Source organism: Pituophis catenifer, unplaced genomic scaffold (assembly GCF_029215685.1).
Source record: "Pituophis catenifer annectens isolate HBS135680 unplaced genomic scaffold, rPitCat1.0.hap2 SCAF_10, whole genome shotgun sequence".
Lineage (NCBI taxonomy): Eukaryota > Metazoa > Chordata > Lepidosauria > Squamata > Colubridae > Pituophis > Pituophis catenifer.
The window spans coordinates 21,788,018-21,811,880 of record NW_027256890.1 but is presented as its reverse complement, the minus strand read 5'-3'; the positions used below and the strand labels follow the sequence as shown (position 1 = coordinate 21,811,880).

At 44.6% G+C, this 23,863-nt stretch overlaps 1 protein-coding gene across 1 annotated transcript; it reads left to right on the top strand.

The window, feature by feature from the left end:
• Positions 1-1,590: 1,590 nt before the first annotated feature.
• On the top strand, positions 1,591-18,269 carry LOC139322326 (solute carrier family 22 member 6-A-like). The gene is made up of 10 exons (XM_070951406.1): positions 1,591-2,308; positions 6,028-6,131; positions 7,705-7,859; positions 9,053-9,221; positions 10,384-10,507; positions 13,025-13,140; positions 14,562-14,776; positions 16,155-16,263; positions 17,350-17,553; positions 18,173-18,269. The coding sequence occupies exons 1-10, from the start codon at positions 1,913-1,915 to the stop codon at positions 18,267-18,269; spliced, it is 1,689 nt and encodes a 562-aa protein (XP_070807507.1). The 5' UTR covers positions 1,591-1,912.
• Positions 18,270-23,863: the final 5,594 nt, after the last annotated feature.

The following is a 23,863-nucleotide window of genomic DNA, read 5'->3' as shown; positions in this document are numbered from 1 at the left end:
GCAGCTTGGCTCGCTTGCCTGAGCCAGCTACAGTTGTCCTATTTTCCTTGGCTTCCCCAGCTTCCTCTTTAATCGACCACAGGGTTGACTTAACAACCATCACAAGATAGGTCGTAAATCCAGCTCGGTCACATGACCATCCCACTTTATGAACGTCCCAAGTTGCGACCGTGTTGGGCAGGCTCCTTTACGGTCATACCTCAAGGACTGCCTGTCTTCTATCCCATTCACAGTAATGATGCTAATGGAGGCAGTCCTCAACTTACAACCGTTCATTTAGTAAGCATTCGACAAACGGCACTGAAAAAAAGGGACTTATGACCGTTTTTCAGACTTACGACCGTTGCAGCATCCCCGTGGTCGCGTGATCCAAATTCAGACGCTTGGCCACTGATTCATATTTATGACGTTTGCAGTGTTCTGTGATCCCCTTTTTACGACTTTTGGACAAGTAAAGTCCATGGGGGGGAGGGAGCCAGATTCACTTAACAACCATGTTGCTAACTTAATGACGGCAGTGAATAACTCTGGCAGGAAAGGTCCTACGAGGGGAAGAAACTCAACAAAGGTCTCACTTAACGACCAAATTTTGGGGCTCGGTTGCGGCTCTAAGTCGAGGGCGACCTGTATTCCGGATGGAGAAACAACGGGATTTGAACTCCCAACCCCAAGGGGACAAATCGTGGACGAAGCAGGCTTTTCTAAGAAAACTTCTTTTGTTAAAAAAAAAAACACTTTGTTCTTCTATTCTACACCTTTAAATGGCATTTTTCACCCTTGTTCCTTCCTGGCGTTTATGTACTTTCTTCCCCTTTAACCCAATCTCACCCCCCCTTTGCCCCCCCCTCCATCCTCAACTTTTTTCCCCTTCAGTTTATCCTTCTCCAAACCAGCGTCAAACGTTAACCAGATCAGATGCTTGTCGCTTTTCATAAATAATCCACACGCAAAACACCATTTCTGAGCAAATTTTGCTTAGCGGGAATCCGAAGGGGGTCAGCTCCGTGGGACTTGGCATAAACAGGGCAAAACGTTTTCCTTTTCTTTTAACGCGGGCGAGTGCCAAGAATCTCAATCTCTTTTTTTTTCCCCCACCCTTTCTTCGTTGGACGGCACATTTCTGGACTCCAAAAACCCTCGGCCGGATCCTCAAATCTTCCCCCTCCAGCGAAAAGGAGATTTCAATAGTCTTAAGGGCAAAGGAGAGAAAAACCGGAGTTTTCCCGATCCTAAAAAGGGCACGGATCGGTCCTCTTCAGCATCGTCCGATGAATGGCTTTGAGCTTTTTAGACCCCTGTTTTTAAGAAAATTAAGGAGCCTCTCCCCTTTAGAAAAGCGGTTTTTGTTTCCAGCAAACTGAATCTGCTAACCCTAATTCTTCGAATCAAAGAAATCCTGGATATTATTTTCCTTTGGATCTTTCGTTTTTACAGGAATTCTATTTTTTAAGTCACTGCCAATTTTACAACGTTCTTTTTTCTTTTTTTTCTCTTTTCTCCATCTCTCTCTCTTTTCTCTTCTCCATCTCTTCCTCTTTTCTCTTCTCCGTCTCTTCCTCTTTTCTCTTCTCCATCTCTTCCTCTTTTCTCCGTCTCTTTCTCTTTTCTCCATCTCTTTCTCTTTTCTCTTCTCCATCTTTCTTTTCTCTTTCCATCTCTCCATCTCTCCCTCTTTCTCTTTTCTCTTCTCCATCTTTTTCTCTTTTCTCTTCTCCATCTTCTCCTCTTTTCTCGATCTCTCCATCTCTTTATCTCTTCCTCTTTTCTTTTTTCTCCATCTCTTCCTCTTTCCTCTTCTCCATCCCTCCATCTCTTGACCTTCTGCTTTATGTGAACAGAGTTCAGCCCGGGAGCAAGATCTGTCCTGTAGATTTTTGGGGGAACCTCTCCCGAGGATCTTTTCGTGCTCACCATGGCTTTTGGGGAACTCCTGGAACAAGTCGGTGGCATGGGACGTTTTCAATATATTCACACTCTACTGCTGACCATCCCGGTTTTGTTCATGGCCAGTCATAACCTTCTCCAGAACTTCACGGCCGCTATCCCAGGACACCGTTGCCAGGTGCGCCTCGCCTCCAACGGCAGCGAGTACCCCAATACCACTCACCTGCAAGGCGCTGGCCAGCTTCTCCGGCTCAGCATCCCTCTGGATCACAAGCAACAGTTGGAAAAATGCAGGCGCTTCACGGACCCTCAGTGGTATCTCCTCAACGCCAGCGTCACCCGGGTGAACGAGACGGAAACCGAGCCCTGCGCCGATGGATGGTTTTACGACCAAACTCAGTTTACGTCCACCATTGTCAGCGAGGTGAGTGACAATCCGGGAGGGTGGCAAACTAGGAGAAGCATTATTTGGAGGAAAGGGAGAGATTCTCAGAGCCAAAGGCATGTGTCATTTTGGGCGGAGAGCTGGGGGTCTTAACGATTTTAAGTAGCAGTAACAGAGTCGGAAGGGACCTTGGAGGTCATCTAGTCCAACCCCCTATTCACACAGGAGACCTATTCTAGGGATTCGAACTGCCGAACTGCCGACCTTCCTGATCGACAAGCTCATTGTCTTAGCCACTGAGCCACCTTACTGCTGTTCTTTCCTGACCCAATCATGGTTTTGGCCAGAGCAAAGAATGCCAAATATTTAAAGAGAGAGATGTTTAATGAAAAGAAGGAGTAGGGGAGAAATGAAAGCAGTCTTCCAATATCTCAGGGGCTGCCACAAAGATGAGGGAGTCAAACTATTCTCCAAAGCACCTGAAGGCAGGACAAGAAGCAATGCGTGGAAACTCATCAAGGAGAGAAGCAACCTAGAACTAAGGAGAAATTTCCTAGCATTGAGAACAATTAATCAGAAGTTCTGAATGCTCCAACACTGGAAGTTTTTAAGAAAATGTTGGATAACCATTTTTCTGAAGTGCTGAAAGGGTTTCCTGCCTAAGCAGAGGGTTGGACTAGAAGACCTCCAAGGTCCCTTCCGACTCTGTTATTCTATGTTTTAAATGCCATATTAATTTGCTATTCTAGATGTCTCTTTGGCTGGTTTTCAAATGTGACTCTCCTGGTTGGGTGATTGGTTCCTTCAAAACTTTTTTAGCGCAACCGATCTGTTCTTTCCACGCATATTGAAAGAGAAGTCTGTTTCAAAAATCATATCCGTGTGAAAACGATAGAGAACTATTTCAGAGAAAACGATGTACCAAAAAAAAAAGAAAAAAGAAAAAAAAGAGTGCATCATAAGGCAAACTCCCCGTGCCCAAATACTTACTGGTTTTATACGCCAGACTTAAATTCAAACATATGGAAAAAGAACAGACCAAACATACAAAGGAAGTGGGGGAAAAAACCCACTGAGAAACAGCAAGAAAACAGTAGATAAATTAAAAATGAGAAACTGGAAAAAGACAGAAGCAAATTGAGCAGAGTTCAAGCAGGGAGACTGATATGGATAGATCTGTAGAAATCAGGAAATGATAAGAATTATAATAACATTTGGAGCCCAGCCCCCCCCCCCGCCCCCCCGAACGCTCTGGGCATTGACAAAATCCTCATCGGTCAATTGAATAAAATAGAAAAATGAGAATAGAATAGAATAGTAAAATGAGAATAGAATAGAATAGAAAAATGAAAATAGAATAGAAAAATGAAAATAGAATAGTAAAATGAGAATAGAATAGAATAGTAAAATGAGAATAGAATAGAATCGTAAAATTAGAATAGAATAGAAAAATGAAAATAGAATCTTAAAATGAGAATAGAATAGAATAGTAAAATGAGAATAGAATAGAAAAATGAAAATAGAATCTTAAAATGAGAATAGAATAGAATAGTAAAATAAGAATAGAATAGAACAGTAAAATGAGAATAGAATAGAATAGTAAAATGAGAATAGAATTGTAAAATGAGAATAGAATAGAAAAATGAAAATAGAATAGTAAAATGAGAATAGAATTGTAAAATGAGAATAGAATAGAATAGAAAAATGAAAATAGAATAGTAAAATGAGAATAGAACAGTAAAATGAGAATAGAATAGAACAGTAAAATTAGAATAGAATAGAATAGTAAAATGAGAATAGAATAGTAAAATGAGAATAGAATAAAATAGAAAAATGAAAATAGAATAGTAAAATGAGAATAGAATAGAATAGTAAAATGAGAATAGAATAGAATCGTAAAATTAGAATAGAAAAATGAAAATAGAATCTTAAAATGAGAATAGAATAGAATAGAATCGTACAATGGGAATAGAATAGAATAGAAAAATGAAAATAAAATAGTAAAATGAGAATAGAATAGAATCGTAAAATGAGAATAGAATAGAATCGTAAAATTAGAATAGAATACAAAAATGAAAATAGAATAGTAAAATGAGAATAGAATAGAATCGTACAATGAGAATAGAATAGAAAAATGAAAATAGAATTGTAAAATGAGAATAGAATAGAATAGAATAGAATAGAATAGAATAGAATAGAATAGAATAGAATAGAATAGAATAGAATAACAGAGTTGGAAGGGACCTTGGAGGTCTTCTAGTCCAACCCCCTGCTTAGGCAGGAAACCCGATACCTTTAACACCATCAAACAACCCCATCTGCCTATCCCAATCCTTGGGATAAACATCTGTCTGTCTGGCTGGCTGGGCGACCAATCCTAATTATTAACATAGCACCTTAGCTCGGATTGGGAATTCAACTAGAGACGTCACCTTTCGAACCCGGGGCTTTCTGCTTGCCCCGCGTTGCATCCCCGACTTAACAAGACCCTCGAAATCTAGACCAAGGGTTTTTTTTGTTTTTTTTCTCAAAGTTGTGACGGTCCCCATCCAGCCCGGTTTTTAGAAACAGTCTTCGTAGCGATGAACCGGAGAAAGGGAGAAAGATGCAACCGAACATATTTGATATTTTTTCTCCACCCCCCCCCCACTCCAGCAAATAAAGGAGTTAAAGCTGCAGAAACCACAGGAAATGTTTTTGGTTGGTGTGGAAATGAGGAGAGGGGCTTGTTCCACATACACACACCTCCGCATCCACCCCCCCCCAGTCCTAATGCAACCCGAAAGTCCTGCTGGGCACAGAAAAAACTCAAATCAGTGGGACGTATTTACCTGGCACCAGTTCTGAAGAGAAGGACCGGCCAGTTTTTCTGCCGAGAGCAAAAAAATGTTGTTTTGAGCCTGTTTTTTTTTCTCTTCCCGGAGGGGGTGGGGGAAAAATGTTCTATCTGCCCCCCCATTTATATTTCTCTTCTCGTTCTCCCCTCCCATCCTGTCATCTTCCCAAGAATGCAACTTCTCTTGCATTCTGCATTTAATCTTTTTATTTATTTATTTTCTTTTCTTGCCTTTAACATTTCTTGCTCAATGGGCAAAGTTTGCATGGCAGGGTGTTTTGGCCTTCGCTCGCTCCACCAAAGATCCGTCTCTGAATTGCTCGCCTTAGGGACAATTTATATATAAAGATCATAAGAGAAGCAATCAAGTTTCTAGTCCTGGGGGGGGGGGCTCCAGAATTCTGGCAGCTGAAATGTTTTGGGAACTCGCTAGGGGGGTTCAAGGCAAGCATTTGAAAAAGAAACAGTGGTGGGTGTTTTTTTTTAAAAAAACAAACTAACTATGAAGCGACGTTGGCGAAATTTACGTCGTTGCCCAGTCCGTTGTAACTTTGAACGGGTTGTTTTAGCAACCGGTTGTAAGTCCAGGACTACTCTGTGCCTGTAAGCTGCAAGCGTGCCTCTATCTTTAGAGACAATCCCATCCTCTCCATCACATCCTCCAGGTCCTGAATCCTTCAGCCAGGTGTGATTTCCACTCTCTCTCGCACACACCCCTAGGTAACATCATCAGTGCTAGAAGGGAGTGGGGTTTGCTCTCTATGAGCACTGATCATGCTACCTAGTTGGGTCACGAAACGTCTGCAAGAAAACCACCAAGCTCAGAGCGCACCAAGGACCCCACAGTTCAACCCTGAGCCGCAAATATATCTTTTCTAGCAGTACAACTTTGAACGAAACTCATTCTCTCTTTCTGTGACAGTGGGACCTGGTGTGCGACCGGCGTAAGCTTCGGGAGATGGCGCAGTCCATTTACATGGCGGGGGTGCTGATCGGCGCGCTGGTCCTAGGCGGGCTGGCTGACAGGTATGTTGGTCAGCAGGGGGCAGCACTGGGAGAAAGAAGTGAGTAGCGGGTGAACTCCAGTGGTTAGGGCACCACTTGGTGATCACATCACTTTTTTTTTTTTTAATCCCACCAGTAGGCTGAGAAGTGCAGATTGGGTGTTGGCCACAAGGAGGCGCTAACTGCTTCTTACCTCTCGGGTCTGATTGACACCTGCAATGAGATTCCTTCTCTTTGGAATCTCTGTAGAGATTGTCAATCATCCAAGGTCCTGGTTATCGCAAAGGTGCTTTTTTCAAGAGGCAACTGGACTGCCTTGATTTTTTTTTTCTTTTGAAGACGTTTCGCTTCTCATCCAAGAAGCTTCTTCAGTTCTGACTGGATGGTGGGGAACGGAAGGATTGATACTCCTTGCAGACAGCTGGTCATTTGCATCCTTTCTGAGGTTGTTGAAGCACTTGGAGGTTTATCTGTGTCCTCGGGGTCACCTGAGTGGTGCAAATGGTTCCTGTAGTCTGCAATTTTTTCCCCTATGGAAATCCATTCCTCTTCCCACACCATTCAAAGGGTGTCCATCCCAAATTGTATAGCCAAAAGGAAATGGATCAAATATTTCCGGATGTTGATTCATTATTGATTAACAGCCAATGCCACGTATAAGTGAAGAATCTTTTTGCCTGCTGGTTTGTGGTGCGAGGATTCTGCTCAAAACAGTTTCAGAATCAGCAACTGTCAATCAACTCTTATTGAGGCCATAAGAAGGGTGGCATGCAAACAATAATTTTAAAAGCTAAAAAAAAATTAAATACGCAAAGTTAAAAAAGACTCTATCTAGACTAGAGAGGTAGATGGAAGGAAGGAAGGAAGGATAGATAGATAAGAGAGAGAAGATAAATAAATATAGATAGATAGATAGATAGATAGATAGGATAGATGACAGATAGATAGTTAAATAGATAGATAGAGATGACAGACAGATAGATAGATAGATAGATAGATAGATAGATAGATAGATAGAGATAGATAGATACGATAGATGATAGATAGAGATGATAGATAGACATAGAGAGAGAGAGAGATAGGATAGATGATAGATAGGGATGATAGATAGATAGATAGATAGATAGATAGATAGATAGATAGATAGATAGATAGATAGGATAGATGACAGATAGATAGATAGGTAAATAGATAGATAGATAGAGATGATAGATAGATAGATAGATAGATAGATAGATAGATAGAGAGAGAGAGTGAGAGAGATATGATAGATAGATAGATAGATAGATAGATAGATAGATAGATAGATAGATAGATAGATGATGGATACATACATACATACATACATAATCTAAAAAAAATTGGGTGCAATCACATGATGACCCCCATCATAACTTACAGCCATAAGTCAAGGATCTGATTACAGTTATAAGTTGAGTCATAATTACAGTCGTAAGTCAAGGACCACCTATATTCTCCCAGAAAGCAATCTGTATCGCCACACACATATACACAAACGAACCCCCATTTTCTTTCATGCCTCCTTATCAGGGAGCAGGGCGGTGGATGATGGTCTCTTTTGTTCCTCCTGCAGATTTGGCCGCCGAGCGCTCACCATCTGGTCTTTTTTCCAAATGGCCGTGACAGGAACCTGCGCTGCTTTCTCGCCCAATTACGCCTCTTATTGTTTCTTCCGCTTCCTGACCGGCATGGCGCTTTCGGGGTTCGGCCTTAGCATCGCCTGTTTGAGTAAGAGGCTCAACTTTCGAGAGGATCTCAAAGGGGGTTTCGTGACAAGGTCGAAACAAATCTAGCTCTTGGGTCTGGGTGGATCACCTCAGTTCCCCCGACAAGGATTTTGAAGTTAGAAACCAAGAATCCAAGTTAGAAATTCAAGTTAGGTCTGAAAGGTCTTTGATCTGACGGTGGTCTAGACTGTTTCTCTTCCTCTTATGAAAACATACGATGGACGGTTGCAGGAACTGGGCCTGGCTAGTCTAGTAAGGACCAGGGGAGACAGGAGAGCAGCCTTCCAATATTTGAGGGGCTGCCACTGGTGTAGGGTCTCCTGCTTGGGCGGAGGGTTGGACTAGATGACCTACAAGGTTCCTTCCAACTATTCTATTCTATTCTATTCCATTCCATTCCATTCCATTCCATTCCATTCCATTCCATTCTCTCTCATTCTATTCTATTCTATTCTATTCTATTCTATTCTATTCTATTCTATTCTATTCTATTCTATTCTATTCTATTCTACTCTACTCAATTCCATTCTCCATTCCATTCTCTCATTCTATTCTATTCTATTCTATTCTATTCTATTCTATTCTATTCTATTCTATTCTATTCTATTCTATTCTACTCTACTCCATTCCATTCTCCATTCCATTCTCTCATTCTATTCTGTTCTATTCTATTCTATTCTATTCTATTCTATTCTATTCTATTCTATTCTCCATTCCATTCTCCATTCCATTCTCTCATTCTATTCTGTTCTATTCTATTCTATTCTATTCTATTCTATTCTATTCTATTCTATTCTATTCTATTCTATTCTCCATTCCATTCTCCATTCCATTCTCTCATTCTATTCTATTCTATTCTATTCTATTCTATTCTATTCTATTCTATTCTATTCTATTCTATTCCATTCCATTCCATTCCATTCCATTCCATTCCATTCCATTCCATTCCACTCCACTCCACTCCATTCTATTTTCCATTCCATTTTCTCTCATTCTCTCTCATTCTATTCTGTTCTGTTCTGTTCTGTTCTGTTGTTGTTCTGTTCTGTTCTGTTCTGTTCTGTTCTGTTCTACTCTACTCTACTCTACTCTATTCTTAATTCTGTTCTCTCCTGTCCTATCCTTCCTAAGTTAACATTATTAAGATAGAACTGGTGCCGAGCGTTTTCTCCAATGGATTCCTTCTTTTTCCAGTCGTGGAATGGATTCCCACCCAGCACCGGACAATCACCATTGCCCTCACCGGCTTGTCTTATACTGTGGGGCAAATCCTCCTGGCGGGCTTGGCCTACTCCATCCGGGACTGGCGTTGGTTGCAGGTGGCCGTTTCGGCGCCGTATTTGCTCTTCCTCCTTTATTCCTGGTACGTTGTGGGGTTCTCTGCCTGGTTGCTGGGTGGGCGTGGCCATGGTGGGTGTGGCCTAATTGGCCTCCTGCACCATGGTGTGGTGGGCGTTTTAGCCCTCCCTGGGCTCCAGAGGCTTTTCTCGAGGCTCCGGGAGTGCAAAAATGGCCTCCCCAGGCTCTGGGGGCCCTCTGGAGGCCAGAAACAGGCCTGTTTCCGGCCTTCCCGAACTTCCGGTAGGTCCGTTTTTCGCACTCCCCGAGCCTCTGCGCGCGCCCTGCATTTACCTGCATCCAAAACGGGCCGCGTGGGGTCAGGATAGGGTGGGCGGGGCCAGCCAGGAGTGGGATTTGGGGGTTCCCCGAACTGCACAGAATCATAGCCCCACCCCACTTTTCCCAGAGGACTGAAGTTTCAGAAGAGAAGGATGGTGGCTCTGGGTAGAAGAGTACAGGGAGTTCCTCGACTTACAACAGCTCGTTTAGTGACCGTTCCAAGTTACAACGGCACTTGGAAAAAGTGACCCTTTGGGCAATGGGGAAGCCAGATCCACTTCACCGTGAACTAACTTAAAAACTGCACTGATTCCACTTAACCACAGTGGCGAGGAAAGCCACTAAATGAGACAGTCGTTTAACAACTGCCTTGCTTTCGCAACCTAAATTTTAAGCTCAGCGGTGGTTGTCACATATAAAGTTTTATTTTCTTTTAATGCAAACATTTGTTCATTCATTAAACCGTGTGTCGTCTGAGTACAATTTTTTTCTGTCGTAACAAAGCTTACCACCATATTCATGATTTATATCTACTCTTATTTTAATACTAATACTTAACGTATCTATAATTATAATATTTCTCTTCTCAACTTATTTAACTTTATTATACATCACTTTCATATTTATTCTCTAACTATTGATAAAATAAATCCCATATATTATAGTAATCAGATTCTTCCTTTCCTTTAATGGCAAGTGTTAATCTATTCATTTCTGCACATTCTAATATTTTCTTAATCACATTTCCCTCTGTAGGGATCTCTTCACCCTTCCAATTTTGTGCAAATACAATTCTATCTGCAGTTATTACAAGCGGTGGTTGTTAAGTGAAGGATTACCTAGAGTTTGGCAGGTAGACTTGGAAACCTGTGGAACTCACGGCCACTTGGATTTCTATCTTGTAGGTGGTACGCTGAATCGGCTCGCTGGCTGATCCAGTCCGGCCAGGCCAGTAAGGCCGTTGGGGTTCTCCAGAGAGTGGCCAGGATCAACAAAAAGCAGGAAGCGGGTGAAAGAATCACCACAGAGGTATGGAGGAAACACCGGGGGGGTGGGGGGGGAGGGATCACCAAACCGTTATAAAAAATATTGGGTGGGCGTGGCCATGGTGGGTGTGGCCTAGTCAGCCTTCTGCACCACGGCAGGGGTGGAGCATTTTTGCCCTCCCCGGGCTCCGGAGGCTTTCTTAGAGCCACCGGGAGGGCGAAAACACCCTCCCAGGCTCCGGAGGACCTCTGGAGGCCAGAAACTTCTGGTAGGCCCATTTTTCGCACTCCCCAAGTCTACGCGCACGCCCTTCACTTACCTGGATCCCAAACGGACCGGGTGGGCACTCCTGGGAGGGGCGGGGTGGGAGGGGCAAGCCAGGAGTGGGATTTGGGGGTTCTCTGAACTGCACAGAATCTTAGCTAGAGGTTTCCCCCGAACTCCTGCGAAACCCCCAGCAGCCCACCCCTGCCACACATATTAAAGCATGCAAGCTAGAGAATTCTGGGAGTTGAAGTCCACCCATCTTAAAGAACTCTGGCTAGGGAATTGTGGGAGTTGACGTTTATATCTATGTAGTCAGTAAGTTGACAACGACTCAGTGGCAATGTAATCAATCAATCAATGTATCAAATATCTACGTTGGAGAAGAACAACAAGGTATTTGGTGATTATTCCACTCTCTTTTTTAAATAATGATTTTTATTTATGAGTTCAAAAATAAGAGCAGAGTGGTGTGGTGCAGAAGTGGAGCTCTGGCCTCACAATCTGTGGAGGCTGTGAGTTCGATCCTAGGTAGAGGCAGATATTTCTCTCTCTGGGCACCATGAGAAAGTTTTTGCTGAATAAAACTCCGCCCTGGCGACAGGAAGGGCATCCGGCCAGTAAACGCTCTGCTAGCTCCATTGAGTTGCCCAGACTCCACCCCGCAAGGGATTATGGGAGTCGTTAAATGATGATGAGCGCAAAGATAAGAAAGTAACGTAAACTAACCAAAATATAAAGTATAAAAAAAGGAAAGAGCGCAAAGAGAGAGTAAAAGAAAGTAAAATGATAAAAAAAAAGATATATAAATGGCCCTACAGTAGGTATAAACGATTTATGTAACTTCACAGCTTCTATAGTAGTTCAGGTTTTCTTTAAAAATATCTTTTTCTCCTCTCTTATTTCTTCTCAGTAAACAAATTGTAAAAAAAAAATCACTACTCAGTCCTAATCAGCAAAAATCCCAAGAGCACCCAGAAATAGTAACACATATATTTTTACCTTTGTCAAATTAATCCATTTTGTATGCCAACTTCGTATTCCCTTGTCGAAATGATAAGCGAGCGATCAGACGAGGAGACCCAAACTCATTGGTAGCCTCGCACTGCAATAAACAAAGATATATATTCAATTCCACAGCTACTAAGATTATTGGCCGAGCAGGGACAAAAACAGCCAGAGAAGTTTATTGAAGCCTGGGAAACCCGCCCCGTGTCAATCAACAAGAGTACTGATTTACCACCAGCTTGTCAAATACTTGGGAGCTGAGCACAAGGAAACAACGATCAACGACTTAATCGCCGGCCATCAACAGCCCAATCAACATCTGAAAAACTACGTACAATAGACACCGTGCAAATACTACACACAGAATAGCCCAAAACACACACACTGCTAGAGAGAAGTTCCCTGAGGATGGGTGCCGGCATGTGTCCGAAAGCTCGGAAGACAAAATGTGTGATCCCGATGACCGAGCCAGATTGGATCCTGCAACATTATCCTGGGGCACTTTTAGTCTCCTTCATTCGCAATAGGTTTCCGCCAGGAGTGGGATTCAGAAATTTTAGCGAGGGGTTTCCTGCCTGGTTACTGGGTGGGCGTGGACATGGTGGGTGTGGCCTACTCAGCCTCCTGCACCATAGGTGTGTGTGTGTGTGTGTGTGTGTGTGTGTGTGTGTGTGTGTGTGTATTTTCGCCCTCCTCAGACTCTGGAGGCTTTTTGTTTCAGCCTCCCAGAGGGCGAAAATGGCCACCCCTGGGCTCCGGAGTCTCACTGGAGGCCGGAAATGGGCCCGTTTTTGGACTTTCGATACTTCTGGTAGGCCCGTTTTTTGCCCTCCCCGGGCTCTGGAAGCTTTCCTAGAGCCTCTGGGAGGGAGAAAATGGCCTTCCCCGGGCTCCAGAGGCCCTCTGGAGGCTGGAAACGGGCCCTTTTTCGGACTTCCAGTACTTCCGGTAGGCCTGTTTTTCGCCCTCCCCAGGCTCCGGAGGCTTTCCTCGAGCCTCTGGGAGGGCGAAAACGGCTTCCCCCAGGCTCCGGAGGCCGGAAATGGGCCCGTTTCTGGACTTCCGGAACTTCCGGTAGGCCCATTTTTCATCCTCCCACCCAGAGCCTCTGCGCGGCCCTGCACTTACCTGGCATCCAAAATGGGCTATGCGGGGCGGGGTGGGCGGGATCAGTCAGTCCTTAAAAACAACCAGTTTGGTGAATCAGATTAAAATTAAGATCTCAGCCCTGGTTTCTGCTCCTCTTATAATTTTCCTCACACGCTTTTTCTTCTTCGTTCCTGGTAGGTTTTGCTTTCCAGTATGGAGAAGGAATTGTCTTCGTGCAAATCCACCTACACCATTTCTGACTTGGTGCGCACCCCGGCCATCCGTCGCATTTTCTTCTGCCTCTCCATGGTGTGGTAAGAGAGTCAAGCAGCGTCCTTAAAGAAAGCATTTCCTGTTGGTCACTTTTCCAGGAAGACAGAAAGAGGGAGGGGACATGCTCTATATATTGAAAAGCCCACCCACAGTCAAAAGCAGGAATAAAAGAACTTATTGGAGCAGCTGCTTAAAGCTTTTTCAAGGATGAATTGTTTTCTTTAGTGACTGTTCACAACATAGTGAACAATGAATTTAATCTTTCTCTTTCTTTCTTTCTCTTCTTTCTTTCTTTTCTCTTCCTCTCTTTTTTCTTTCTTTCTTTCTTTCTCTTTTTTTCTATTTCTTTCTTTCTCCTTTCTTTCTCTTTTCATTCTTCCTTTCTCCCTTTTCTTTCTTTCTCTTTTCATTCTTTCTTTCTCCCTTTTCTTTCTTTCTTTCTCTTTCTTTCTTTTCATTCTTCCTTTCTCCCTTTTCTTTCTCTTTCTCTTTTCATTCTTCCTTTCTCCCTTTTCTTTTTCTTTCTTTCTTTCTTTCTTTCTTTCTTTCTTTCTTTTTTCATTCCTCCTTTCTCCTTTTCTTTTTTCTTTTTCTTTCTTTCTTTCTCTTTTCATTCTTTTTCTCCCTTTTCTTTCTTTCTTCTTTCTCCTTTCTTTCTCCTCTTTCTTTCTCTTTTCATTCTTTCTTTCTTTCTTCTTTCTTTCTTCTCTTTTCCTCTTCCTTTCTTTCTTCTGTCTTTCTCTTTTCTTCCCTCCTTCCTTCCTTCTTTCCTTCCTTCCTCTTTCTTTCTTTCTTTCTTTCTTTCTTTTCATTTTTTCACTGCCCATCTTTGCAAACGACTCGGGGGGGCTCACAACTCAAAAACATATATTACCGTTAAAATTTTACAAGCATTTCAAATCAATAAAAACAGTAAAGAAAATTAACATTAAAACGTCTATTATAATTTAGCAACCTTAGCATTCCCTTAGCACCCACACCATTCATACTTGTGGCCGTCTCATTTGCTTAACAACCACTTAAAATGACCACTTAAAAACCCCATCATAAAATTGAGCTGGTTGTGTGAATGATCCATTCAACGACTGTTACAACTACAGGCTGCGTGACGGCCATAACTGGAGAACTACCTGTTAAAAGAGATCCAGCAGCTTTAGAACAATGGTGCCCTTGAGGGAAATGCTGAGAGCTAGAAACATGGAATATAAATTGAATCCATAAATCTCCCTCTTTTGAGGTGGATATCTTCCAATTTGCTTTCTGTGGTTTGGTGAGGAAGTCAGTCTCTTGACCAATAATGGTGGAACTTGGTGCTGATTTGTTCATACCAGAAAATCTTCAGCAGTCAGGAAACAACAACGGTAACAGAGTTGGAAGGGGCCTTGGAGGTCATCTAGTCCAACCCCCTGCTAATGCAGGAGACTAGGGATTCGAACCGTGTTTTGTGTTTTGTGTACTTCAGGTTCTCTGTCAGCTTCTCCTACTACGGGCTGGTCATGGACCTCCAAAATTTTGGGGTCAGCATTTACCTCATCCAGGTAATTTTCGGTGCGGTGGATTTTCCCGCCAAATTGGTCGTCACAATCACCATGAGCTACATTGGACGGAGGGTCAGCCTCACCGCCTTCCTGCTGACCGCTGGCACCATCATCATCACCAACTTATTCGTGCCCTTGGGTGGGTATCGGCTGATCTGCCCGTTGTGTGTGGTTGCTTTCCTTCCTATGTCAGCATTTAGGATAGGGGTCTTCAACCTTGACAACTTTAAGACTTGTGGATTTCAGCTCCCAGAATTCCCCAGTCAGCATGCTTTAATATGGGTGGACTTCAGCTCCCAGAATTCCCCAGCCAGCATGCTTTAGGATGGGTGGACTTCAACTCCCAGAATTCCCCAGCCAGCATACTTTAAGATGGGTGGACTTCAGCTCCCAGAATTCCCCAGCCAGCATGCTTTAAGATGGGTGGACTTCAGCTCCCAGAATTCCCCAGCCAGCTTGCTTTAAGATGGGTGGACTTCAACTCCCAGAATCCCCCAGCCAGCATGCTTTAAGATGGGTGGACTTCAGCTCCCAGAATTCCCCAGCCAGCATGCTTTAAGATGGGTGGACTTCAACTCCCAGAATCCCCCAGCCAGCATGCTTTAAGATGGGTGGACTTCAGCTCCCAGAATTCCCCAGCCAGCTTGCTTTAAGATGGGTGGACTTCAGCTCCCAGAATTCCCCAGCCAGCTTGCTTTAAGATGGGTGGACTTCAGCTCCCAGAATTCCCCAGCCAGCTTTCTTTAAGATGGGTGGACTTCAGCTCCCAGAATTCCCCAGCCAGCTTTCTTTAAGATGGGTGGACTTCAATTCCCAGAATCCCCCAGCCAGCATGCTTTAAGATGGGTGGACTTCAGCTCCCAGAATCCCCCAGCCAGCATGCTTTAAGATGGGTGGACTTCCACTCCTGGAATTCCCCAGCCAGCATGCTTTAAGATGGGTGGACTTCAACTCCCAGAATTCCCCAGCCAGCTTGCTTTAAGATGGGTGGACTTCAACTCCCAGAATTCCCCAGCCAGCTTGATTTAAGACGGGTGGACTTCCACTCCCAGAATTCCCCAGCCAGCGTGGTGTTGAAGTCCACCCCTCTTAAAGTTGCCAAGATTGAGAATCATTGTTCCACGGATTCCATTGGGATTGATATTTAATCTCAGAACTCTGTAATGAAAAGGAACACCAAGGTCATTTAGTCCAACCTCTTCCATGTGCAAGAAAATCAATTAAAATACCTGAGAGATGTGAGGTAAAATCCGGCATGGCGTGCTTAACAACCGTCTTGCTTAACAATGTAAATGTTGGGCTCGCTTGCGACCGACGTTTACCTTACTAAGTGAGACCTATGTTAAGTGAGCTTTGCTCCTTTTATGACCTTTCTTGCACGGTTGTTAAGTGAATCCGGCTTCCCCATTGACTTGGCGGCTCGTCAGACGGTCGCAAAAGGGGATTGTTCAAAGGTCACTAAACTGAACTGTTGTAAGTTGAGGACTATACAGGTTTTCTTCCTTTTCTTCCCGTAGAAATGCAGACCCTACGGACGGCTCTGGCGGTCATCGGCAAAGGCTGCCTCTCGGCGGCTTTCAACTGCGTCTTCCTCTTTACGACCGAACTCTATCCGACTCCTATCAGGTGAGGAGAGCTGCCTTGAATGCCCCCTCTGGTGACTCTTGGAACTGTAACTCTGGGGCAGAATTCCCCCCCCCCCACAGCAGGTCCTGGGTTCAATCCCCCACATCTCCAAGTACGGGTAGTGCTCGACTTACAACCGTGGAGAGCCGTCCTGGCGCAGTGGTTAGAATGCAGGATTGCAGGCTAATTCTGCCCACTGCCAGGAGTTCGATCCTGACTGGCTCAAGGTTGGCTCAGCCTTCCGTCCTTCCGAGGATGGTAAAATGTGGACCCAGATTGTTGGGGGCAAGAGGCTGACTCTGTAAACCGCTTAGAGAGGGCTGTAAAGCACTGTGAAGCGGTATATAAGTCTAGGTGCTATTCCTTCCTTCCTTCCTTCCTTCCTTCCTTCCTTCCTTCCTTCCCTCCCTCCCTCCCTCCCTCCCAGTGGTTAGGTTAGGTTGCAGCCTAATTCTGCCCACTGTAAAGCACTATACAGCGGTATATAAGTCTAAGTGCTATTGGTATTGCTCGTCCTTCCTTCCTTCCTTCCTTCCTTCCTTCCTTTCTTCCTTCCTTCCTTCTCTTCCCCCAATTCATCTCTCATTCATGTTTTCTTCTACCTAATTCCTCCCTTCCTATTATTTCCTTCCTTCATTCCTTCCTTCCCTCCCTCCGGTTAGAATGCAGTATTGCAGGCTGACTCTGCCCACTGCCAGGAGTTCGATCCTGATGGGCTGAAGGTTGACTCAGCCAGCTGTCCGTCCTTCCTTCCTTCCTTCCTTCCTTCCTTCCTTCCTTCCTTCCTTCCTTCCTTCCCTCCCTCCCTCCCTCCCTCCCTCCCTCCCTCCCTCCTTCCTTCTGTAGTTTTTTATAAATTGCGAATCTGAATCTTCTTTAGGTATAAGTAGGCCTCTTTCCTCTATCCAGGAATCCGGCACTTTTGCTTTTAATAAAAGCGCAGAGCATTTTTGATGACGTCTGGGCGAGTGGGCGGAGCCTCCTGCCGCTGCCGCTACCAGTTCGCACGACCTGGGGCGAACCGGTACAAACCCAGCACTGAATCTCACTGATCTTTGCATCCTCTCTTCCTTTGTTCCTCCCCAGACAGACCGGCCTGGGTTTCGGCAGCACGATGGCCCGCGTAGGCGGCATGGTCTCCCCAATGACCAGCATTTTAGAGGATTATTACTCCTTCCTTCCCCCCATTGTGTACGGGGCGCTTCCCATCTTGGCCGGAATTATCGCCTGTCTTCTGCCGGAGACTTTGAATGTCCCGTTGCCGGATACGATCGAAGATGTGGAGAACAGGTGAGGGAGTGGTTAGCGTTGGCGTTATACGCTGGGCGATTTGGGCCCCACAGCTGAGCTTTGCAAATTCTTTTCTTATTTATATCATTTTTTAAAAAACTGCCTCTTGACTGTATGGATGGCCCGTAAATCGAACAATCGAACAAATGAATGAATAGATTAAGAATAAATAAAAATAAATAAAAAATAAGTTTTAAGTAAGACGATAAAGACTAGGATAGGATAAAATAAAGGACCTTCTTGCCTGGGAAATTCTATGAATTGAGTCCATCTGTGCTGGCTAGGGAATTCTGGGAACTGAAGTCCATCCATGCTGGCTAGGGAATTGAGTCCATTTTGGGTGGGGAATTCTGGGAGTTGAAGTCCATCCATGCTGCCTAGGGAATTGAGTCCATTCTGGATGGGGAATTCTGGGAGTTGAAGTCCACCCATGCTGGCTAGGGAATTGAGTCCATTCTGGGTGGGGAATTCTGGAAGTTGAAGTCCATCTATGCTGGCTGGGGAATTCTGGGAATTGAAGTCCACCCCTCTTAAATTAATCCATGTTAATTGAATGATATGAATGATGGAGATGCTTTCCAGTTGAACTACGATTTATTCTTTTCCCTTTAAATCTCAGATCCAAAAAGACAAAAAAGAAGAGCGAGGAAGAGATTGCCCAAGAGAAAATCTTGCTTCAGAGGCAGGAAAAAGTTTTGTTCAAAGAGACTTGCTGACCGTTTGATTCTGGAGAGAAAAGTTCTTAGAGCTCATTCTCAAATGTACGTTTAGAAAGGTGGAAGATACGATGTTTTTGGACATGTATTTTCTTTTCTTTTTTTTTTTTTAAAAAAAGGAACCTAGTTTTCGTTCTTTCTTTTTCTTGTATTTTACAGGGATGGGTGATCTCTGAGCTAAGCCAGCCTCACTGGGGGCGGGGTGGAGAAACGGAACTCATTGCTGTGATAATAAATATGGAGAGTCCTCTGAACATGCACAGAGTTTATTTCCAAAAACAAACTCTTGGGTTGTCAGGGATTCCTTCCTTTTAGACAGGAGCTCCAAACCACATTTATTTTCTGCCAATCTGTAATTCTTGCCATTCTTCCTCTTCCTCCTCCTCCTCCTCCTCCTCCTCCTCCTCCTCCTCCCCCCCCCTCCTCCTCCTCCTCCTCCTCCTCCTCCTCCTTCTTCTTCTTCTTCTCCTCCTCCTCCTCCTCCTCCTCCTCCTTCTTCCCCCCCAGATCACAGATTTAGAAGTTTTTCCTGACCTTGTTGCCTGCTTGTAATAAAGTAGTTTATTTTATCACATCAGATACCTGTACAATTAGCACAGCCCCCCCCTCCCCCAAGGCTGTGTGCTCTCCCCACTTCTCTTCTCTCTGTATACCAATGACTGCATCTCAAACAATCTATCTGTTAAATTACTGAAGTTTGCAGATGACACAACAGTGATCGGTCTCATTCGAGACAACGATGAATCCGCATACGGACGGGAGGTTGAACAACTAGCCTCGTGGTGCGACCGGAACAATCTGGAACTGAACACACTCAAAACTGTAGAAATGGTGGTGGACTTTAGGAGAAACCCCTACATACTTCCACCTCTTACAATACTAGACAAGACAGCATCGACAGTAGAGACCTTCAAATTCGTAGGTTCTACCATATCGCAAGATCTAAAATGAACACCCAACATCAAAAACACACAACAAAGCATGTTCTTTCTGCACCAACTCAGGAAGCTCAAACTGCCCAAGGAGCTGCTGATCCAGTTCTACAGAGGAATTGTTGAGTCTGTCATCTGCACCTCCATTACTGTCTGGTTTGGCTCTGCAACCCAACAAGACAGACACGGACTTCAGAGGATCATTAGAACTGCAGAAAAAACCATGGCTACCAACCTGCCTTCCACGGAGGACCTATAAACTGCACGAGTCAAAAAGAGGGCTGGGAAAATATCTACAGATCCCTCGCATCCTGGACATAAACTGTTTCAACTCCTACCCGCAAAACAATGCTATAGGGTACTGCACACCAGAACAACTAGACACAAGTTTTTTCCCAAATGCCATCACTCTGCTAAACAAATAATTCCCTCAACACTGTCAAACTATTCCCTAAGTCTGCACTACTATTAATCTTCTCATCGTTCCCACCACCCACCTCCTTCCACTTATGACTGTAACCTTGTTGCTTGCATCCTTACGATTTATATTGATATTGTTTCCTGATTGCTTATTTGTACTCTATGACTATCATGAAGTGTTGTACCTTATGATTCTTGATGTACGTATCTTTTCTTTTATGTACACTGAGAGCGTATGCACCAAAGACAAATTCCTTGGGTGTCCAATCACACTTGGCCAATAAAAAATTCTATTCTATTCTATTTTTTTTGCAATTTTGAGGTTTGCACTTTTGAGAACAAATTCTGATCATTTCATGGAGGTATTTTTTGGGGTAGTTTGGCTTTCTTCTTGGCTTTCTTTCTTTCTTTTTTTTTTAAATTTCCCAGATGGGTCCTTCGTGATCACCCCATCCATGAATTAACCAAGTTTAGCCCTACTAAACATGGTGGCTCAGTGGCTAAGATGCTGAGCTTGCCGATCGAAAGGTCGGCAGTTCAGCGGTTCGAGTCCCTTGTGCCGCGTAACGGGGTGAGCTCCCATGACTTATCCCAGCTTCTGCCAACCTAGCAGTTCGAAAGCAGGTAAAAAAAAATGCAAGTAGAAAAATAGGGACCACTTTTGGTGGGAAGGGAACAGCGTTCCGTGCGCCTTTGGCATTGAATCATGCTGGCCACATGACCATGGAGACGTCTTTGGACAGCGCTGGCTCTTCGGCTTTGAAACGGAGATGAGCAGCGCCCCCTAGAGTCGGGAACAACTAGCACATCTGTGCGAGGGAAACTTTATCTTTAGCCCTGCTTCGCTTTTGCAAAACACAAATGCTTTCAAACAGCAAATGGTCGTTAATTGTTCAGCGCCAGTTATGGGCCGTATCTGGCAATTGCCAATCGTAAAAATAAACCGACATCGTAGACTAGTTTGCAATGATGGCTTCTAGGCTGCGAAGGGGAAGGGTGTGTGGGTCTCCATCTTTTCAAGATGGCAGCCAAGGGCTTTGGATATACCAAGAAGGCATTGATCGATCATTTGTTCCTCACGGAATTATTTTTTCTTTTTTGGTCTCTTTCAGCAAGCAGGAAAGTTAATAAGTTGTCGTTTTCGTCTGGCTTGGAAAAATGAGGGGAATAAAGTCCATTGTTCAAATCACACTGATGCAGTTGCGATCGGGGGTGTTGAACAGGGGGAAAAAATGTGAGTTTGTGTGTCAGGGGGCAGCAGCATGTGGTATAATAAGGCCATCAATTCCAATTAGCGGGTGATTTGGAGTGTAGGAACTTAGCACCCACCCCTCTCCTAGGAAAATGAGATATTTTAGGAAATATTAAAAAGGGCAGAATATTTCCCCAAAAAGGGAGGTAGAAACTCAGCCCCCCCCTTTTTGTCAATGAGCCGTTAAGGCCTGGGCCAGTCTATTCTACATAACAAAGATCTACCTCCTTCAGGCAGAGCCATAATAGGAATTGCCCAAAGCCCCTTTCATTACATCATCACCCAGCAAGGCTCAACCAAGCTTGGGACAAAGACAACCTACAAAGTTACCCCTGCATGGCCCCCGTGGGAGTCTGACAGCCAACCAGAATGCAAGTTCAAATTCAAAAGCCCAGAGGGGGTATAAAACTCAGGCACTCTCAGCATCTCTCCCCGTTTTTTTCCAGGATCTCAAACCATGTGATCCTGTTCATCATTAAACCATTTTTCCAAGCAAGTTCCGTGAATCCAGTGGTCTTTTCCCCCACTTGGAACTGAACCCAGAAGGACATTTCTTCCAACTGGAGGATGGTAAAACATGGAGGCGTTTGATAACCAGGTTAAGGGTTAACCAGGTTAAGGTAGTCCCAGCAAACTTCTTTTATTCAAACGGCTGTGAATTGTTATCCTTCCCAGTCCGACAGGCTTCTCAAACAGTCTTTCAGGGGAGTTTTACAAACACCCTCCTTATCTCCCTTGGAATGCTGCCAGAGAACTAATTGCCACACGCAGGGCAAGGCCAAACTTAGCACAGAGTCAAACAGAGCTTTTCCAGAGCTTTTACCGACCAGATTAACTAATTGCTTCCTGCGAAAGCTCACGTCCCATTCGCTCCTCTTTTATGTCTTATGGGAGGGGCCGATCATCTCCAAGCCTTACTCCCGTCGACCCTGTTTCCTTAATTGTTCCTGTCTCCTGGCAGCTCTGTTCATGCGCACACTGGGAACAGGCTCCCGCTGTTCTTCTGCCTTGCTGATGCCAGACTTCGGAGGCAGCAAAGAACTACCAGATGGCCTTGGCCCCCTCTCTGCCTCCGACTCAGAGCCCTTGTCCGAGCCTTCCCCAGACTCCAGGACTGGCCCACGTTCCTCCCCAACCTCCTCACTGTCCGAATCTGCTGTCAGCTCTGCTGGTCACTGGCGGGCCACAACACAGCCGCCTTAGGCAAGGGTGGTTGAGATGCAGCCCTGAGCCAACCTGACCCAGAAGGAGGGCTATGTCTGGTTCTGAAAGGCGACTCCACTTCCTTGTGCACCACTACAGTTGCGATGAAATCTCACTTCAAGCCAAAAAGAAAGAAGAGGGAAAGTAAGTCCCAGTGGGCATTTTGCGAAAGAGAACCAGATATTAAGGCCACATCCCTCCAAAGAGAAGGGGAAGGGGAGAGAGGGAAGATGGAGAGGTGAGAAGGGAGGGAGGGAAGAAAGGAAGGACAAAGGGAGGGAGGGAGGGAGGAAAGGAGGAAGGAAAAGGAAGGGAAGGAGGGAAAGAGAGGGATGGATGGATGAAGGAAGGAAGGAAGGAAAGAAAGAAGGAAGGAAAGAAGGAAGGAAGGAGAGGGGAAGGGCATTGTTTGGCTCAGAACTGTGAAAAATAAGATAAAATAAAAGGAGGGAGGGAGGGACGAAGGAAGGAAAGAAAAGGAAGGAAGGAGGGAAGGAAGGAAGGAAGGAAGGAAAAGGGAGGGAGGAATGGATGAAGGAAGGAAGGAAAAGAAAGAAGAAAGGAAGGAAGGAAAGAAGGAAGGAAGGAAGGAAGGAAGGGAGGGAGGGAGGGAGGGAGGGAGGGAGAGAGGGACGGACAAAAGAAGGAAGGAAAGTAAGAAGGAAGGAAGGAAAGAAAGAAGGAAGGAAGGAAGGAAAGAAAGGGAAGGGAAGGTATCTGGGTGGATCAGAATTGTGAAAAATAAGATAAAAAAGGAAGGAAGGAAGGAAGGAAAAATAAGATAAAAGGAAGGAAGGAAGGAAGGAAAAGGGAGGGAGGGAGGGAAGGAGAGAGGGACGGACAAAGGAAGGAAGGAAAGAGAAGGAAGGAAGGAAGGAAGGAAGGAAGGAAGGAAGGAAGGAAGGAAGGAAGGAAAGGGAGGGGAAGGTGGCTGAGTGGTTCAGAATTGTGAAAATAAGATAAAATTAAAGGATGGATGAAGGGAGGGGAGGGAGTTTGAGTGGTTCAGAACTGTGAAAAATAAGATAAACTAAAAGGAGGGAAGGAGGAGAAAGTGAAGGAAGGAGATGGGGATAAGGAAGGGAGGGAGGAAGGAAGGACAACCTCCATTTTTAATGCAGGGGTGCAAGGCTATTGCCATCTCCCCCTTTTCCAAAAGAAGTAAGTCCAGTTTTCTTTAAAATTGCTGTTCGGGGAACCGGACCCAGTCTTGCAATTCCCTCCCTTCTCCTCTCCTTGGTCCTTTTGACACCCCCTCCACCCCACCCCAGGAGATCACTTGACTTTTAGATCCAGAAGGGCCACCCCTGTTTCTGAAAGAGGCAAATCTTCCACGCCACCCAAGATAGAATGCAGATGTGTACTTGCAAAAAAAGAGAGAATTTTTTCCTTCAAGCATCCCAAACTTGGCAACTTCAAGACTTGTGGGCTTCAACTCCTGGAAATCCTTAGAGCCAACCACACTGGCTGGGGAATTCTGGGAGTTGAAGTCCACCAAGTTGCCAGATTTGGAGACTTCTGGCTTTACAACACCGGAGAGCAAAGATGGGGGATGAGATTATGAAAAGGTTTTTCATCTCCAGATGGGTTTGGAAGGTCAACCAGAAACACGGTTGAAGTGTCTTCTCCTCGTCCATTTTCTTGCAAAATCTTGAAGATCAGTCGTGGTGGTCAGGAGGCATCTGTGCAGCTTCCTCCTCCTCGTTACTGGCCAAGTTCTCCATGACCACCAGAAGATCTTGGATCTTCTCCCAAGGGCAGTTAATTTCTAACACGTGCCATGTGAA

Bases quoted from the DNA above. Each gene is read 5' to 3' on its own strand.
- LOC139322326 (XM_070951406.1), top strand. From the start codon at position 1,913: ATGGCTTTTGGGGAACTCCTGGAACAAGTCGGTGGCATGGGACGTTTT. The intron at 9,222-10,383 runs GTACGTTGTGGG...TCTATCTTGTAG, and splicing joins CTCTTCCTCCTTTATTCCTG to GTGGTACGCTGAATCGGCTC. The intron at 13,141-14,561 runs GTAAGAGAGTCA...TGTGTACTTCAG, and splicing joins TTCTGCCTCTCCATGGTGTG to GTTCTCTGTCAGCTTCTCCT.